Source organism: Hydra vulgaris, chromosome 15 (genome assembly GCF_038396675.1).
Source record: "Hydra vulgaris chromosome 15, alternate assembly HydraT2T_AEP".
NCBI classification, from domain to species: domain Eukaryota; kingdom Metazoa; phylum Cnidaria; class Hydrozoa; order Anthoathecata; family Hydridae; genus Hydra; species Hydra vulgaris.
In genome coordinates, this window is record NC_088934.1 from 36,897,501 (window position 1) to 36,900,000 (window position 2,500).

The 2,500-nt window shown below is 25.2% G+C and overlaps 1 protein-coding gene across 1 annotated transcript in view; it reads right to left on the minus strand.

Moving 5' to 3' along the window:
* Positions 1-1,949: 1,949 nt before the first annotated feature.
* LOC136091918 (uncharacterized) overlaps positions 1,950-2,500 on the minus strand; it is a 2,402-nt gene continuing 1,851 nt past the window's right edge. Inside the window, exon 3 of the mRNA XM_065819639.1 lies at positions 1,950-2,500. This exon is cut by the window's right edge and continues 222 nt beyond it. Coding sequence (XP_065675711.1) covers positions 1,950-2,500 — 551 coding nt within the window.

Below are 2,500 nucleotides of genomic sequence, written 5' to 3' on the forward strand. Positions count from 1 at the left end.
CAATATTTATGTCATGTTATTTTGTTGATAATATTTATGTCATGTTATTTTTGTTATTTTACACTGCATTTTCGTCTGTACGTTTGTACTCAAGCATAGATTTGACTTTTAAACCAATAATTTCATTCTTAAGCTAAAGACATTTGTTTGAGAACAGTCTGAAATCTTGAAAATAAATTATTTCTAGATTTAAATAATCGACATGACGCTTTGAAGAATTTCGTTTTAAAAAAAAAATTAATAAAGGTGTTTAGAAAACATCAAGACAGTCTCGGCAGTTCTTCAAATGCAATCTGTTTCATTATCTTTGGCTGTTATCTTTCACTGTTCGAAAAGCTAATAATAATATGCTATAAAAAGTAAGCATGATAAGCTAATATTAGTATGCTAAAAAAAGTACGAAAAAGAGTAAATTAGAAAATTACTAAAATTAGAAAAAAGATAAAACAATTTTTGATAAAGTTGAAAATTGAAAAAGAAACTTCTATCAGTGTCTGGTTATCAAAAACTTCTTTTTTTGAGAAAAATTAAAATAACTTCAAAGATTTCATGTTTTTAAACAATTCCTAAACAAAAAGAATGCCTAAAATAGAAAATTCTTTTTATCATCCGTACAATAAAAACATTTTCCTCAAACGATAACCGAGTAAATAGTAGACTACCTAATTAAAAATCATTTTCCAAAACCAATCTCATTGCAGAAGTTATTCAATATAACGCCAACAAAGGAAGCTACAGCTGCATTACTAACATACAAATAATTATAAAAAACAACAACAAATAAAAGTTTTAATAAAATCCTACAACAACTTTAAAATAGAATTCTATGGTAATTCAAAAAACATCTGCCCAATAAACGGAAGCTGCAGGGTAACCAACGTTATATATAAATGAGTTGCAATTCTTCCAAACATAAAGAACACCTGTCTGATGAAGGGAAACTGCAGGGTAACTAACGTAATATATAAATGTATTGCATCGTTCTTGCATTTTTTATTTATAAATATAAATAAAAATTTTTATATTTTAATATTTAGATACTGCTAAAAAAACATAAAAAATTTAAAAACTAATAAAACATAAAAATAGTTAAACAATTATTTATTTTTATGATTCTAAATAATTATAATTACAATATAATTATTTTTATAATCATTTTGTAACTGTTATTATTTATTTTCTGTTATAGGTTGACCTTTAATTGACATTTATTTACATCAAGCTTAAAATTACTAATAAATTGTTTTCTTTTTTTCCTTTAAATAATAAAAATATATTTTAAACTTGAAGTAGTTACACGTTGCATAACACACCATTTTTTTAATCAATTCTGCCCAAGACTTACGGTGCCGCTGTAAAAATTAACTTCCTAAAGAAATCTATATTTTTTTGGAACTATATAGAATTGCTTTTTTGTATGGTAAAAATGACAACTTAAGCATAAATTGAATGGTCATATATTTTAATTTTTGAAATGGTAAAAAGGATAGATATATCAGCCTCCAATCATCGCAATTTTATGCAAAAGCATCCTTATTTGACATAAGTATAAACATGTAAACGTTAGGAGTTTTTAATCTCAAACATAAAAAATGCTGGATCCGCCTCTGTTATATAATATAATATATATATATATATATATATATATATATATGTAAATTCAAAAATAGTCAGAACAGTGAAACAAATAGAAAATCCAGTAATTCTTTTTTCTCACAATGTTTTTATTAAAAACAATATAATTACCAAACAAAACTACCAAAACAAAATATTTTTTATATATTTTAAAACTATTAGCACTAGAGGCCTTTCAAATAATCATCAGTAGTGCTGTTATTAGTATTATACAAGATATTTGTATCAAAAACAAAAATAACTTAATTTTTATATTGTTGCTATGGGTAACTATTGATTGTGAAAGATTGAATTGTAATTATATACAGGAAATATCAATTAAATGTATCATGTTTTTGTTTGTGCAAATGCTTTTCATATGATAACAAAAAACTTTCGTTGTTAAGCTCAAGAAAGACGAAAAGTTGGAAAAAAGGTTCAATTACACTTTCGTGGGCACGTTGACAAGTATAAACATGGTTGTCAAATCGATCAGTTGATAAGCCAGTTCTGCAACTAGAAATATGTCCGTTTATACGTAATCTTAAATTATTAGTTTTACCAGTATAAGTTTGTTTTTTGCATGTTAAACATTTTAGGTAATAGATTACATTTTTGCTGTTGCATGTGATGTGACTTTTCACTTTCCAAATGGTTCCGTTAGATGTTTTAAACTTATCTACTTCTTGAAGGTATAGTTTGCAAATTTTGCACCGAATATCTTTGCATTTGAATATGCCAATCTTCTTACTAGTTACTTCAATATTTGAAGAAGTAAGTCTTCTTAGTAAGTTAGGAGGTTGTTTAAAAGCTAATACCGGGTGAATATTAGAAAAAATATTTTTAATTCTTTCATTATAAGATACTTTGAGCAAATGGTTAGCTT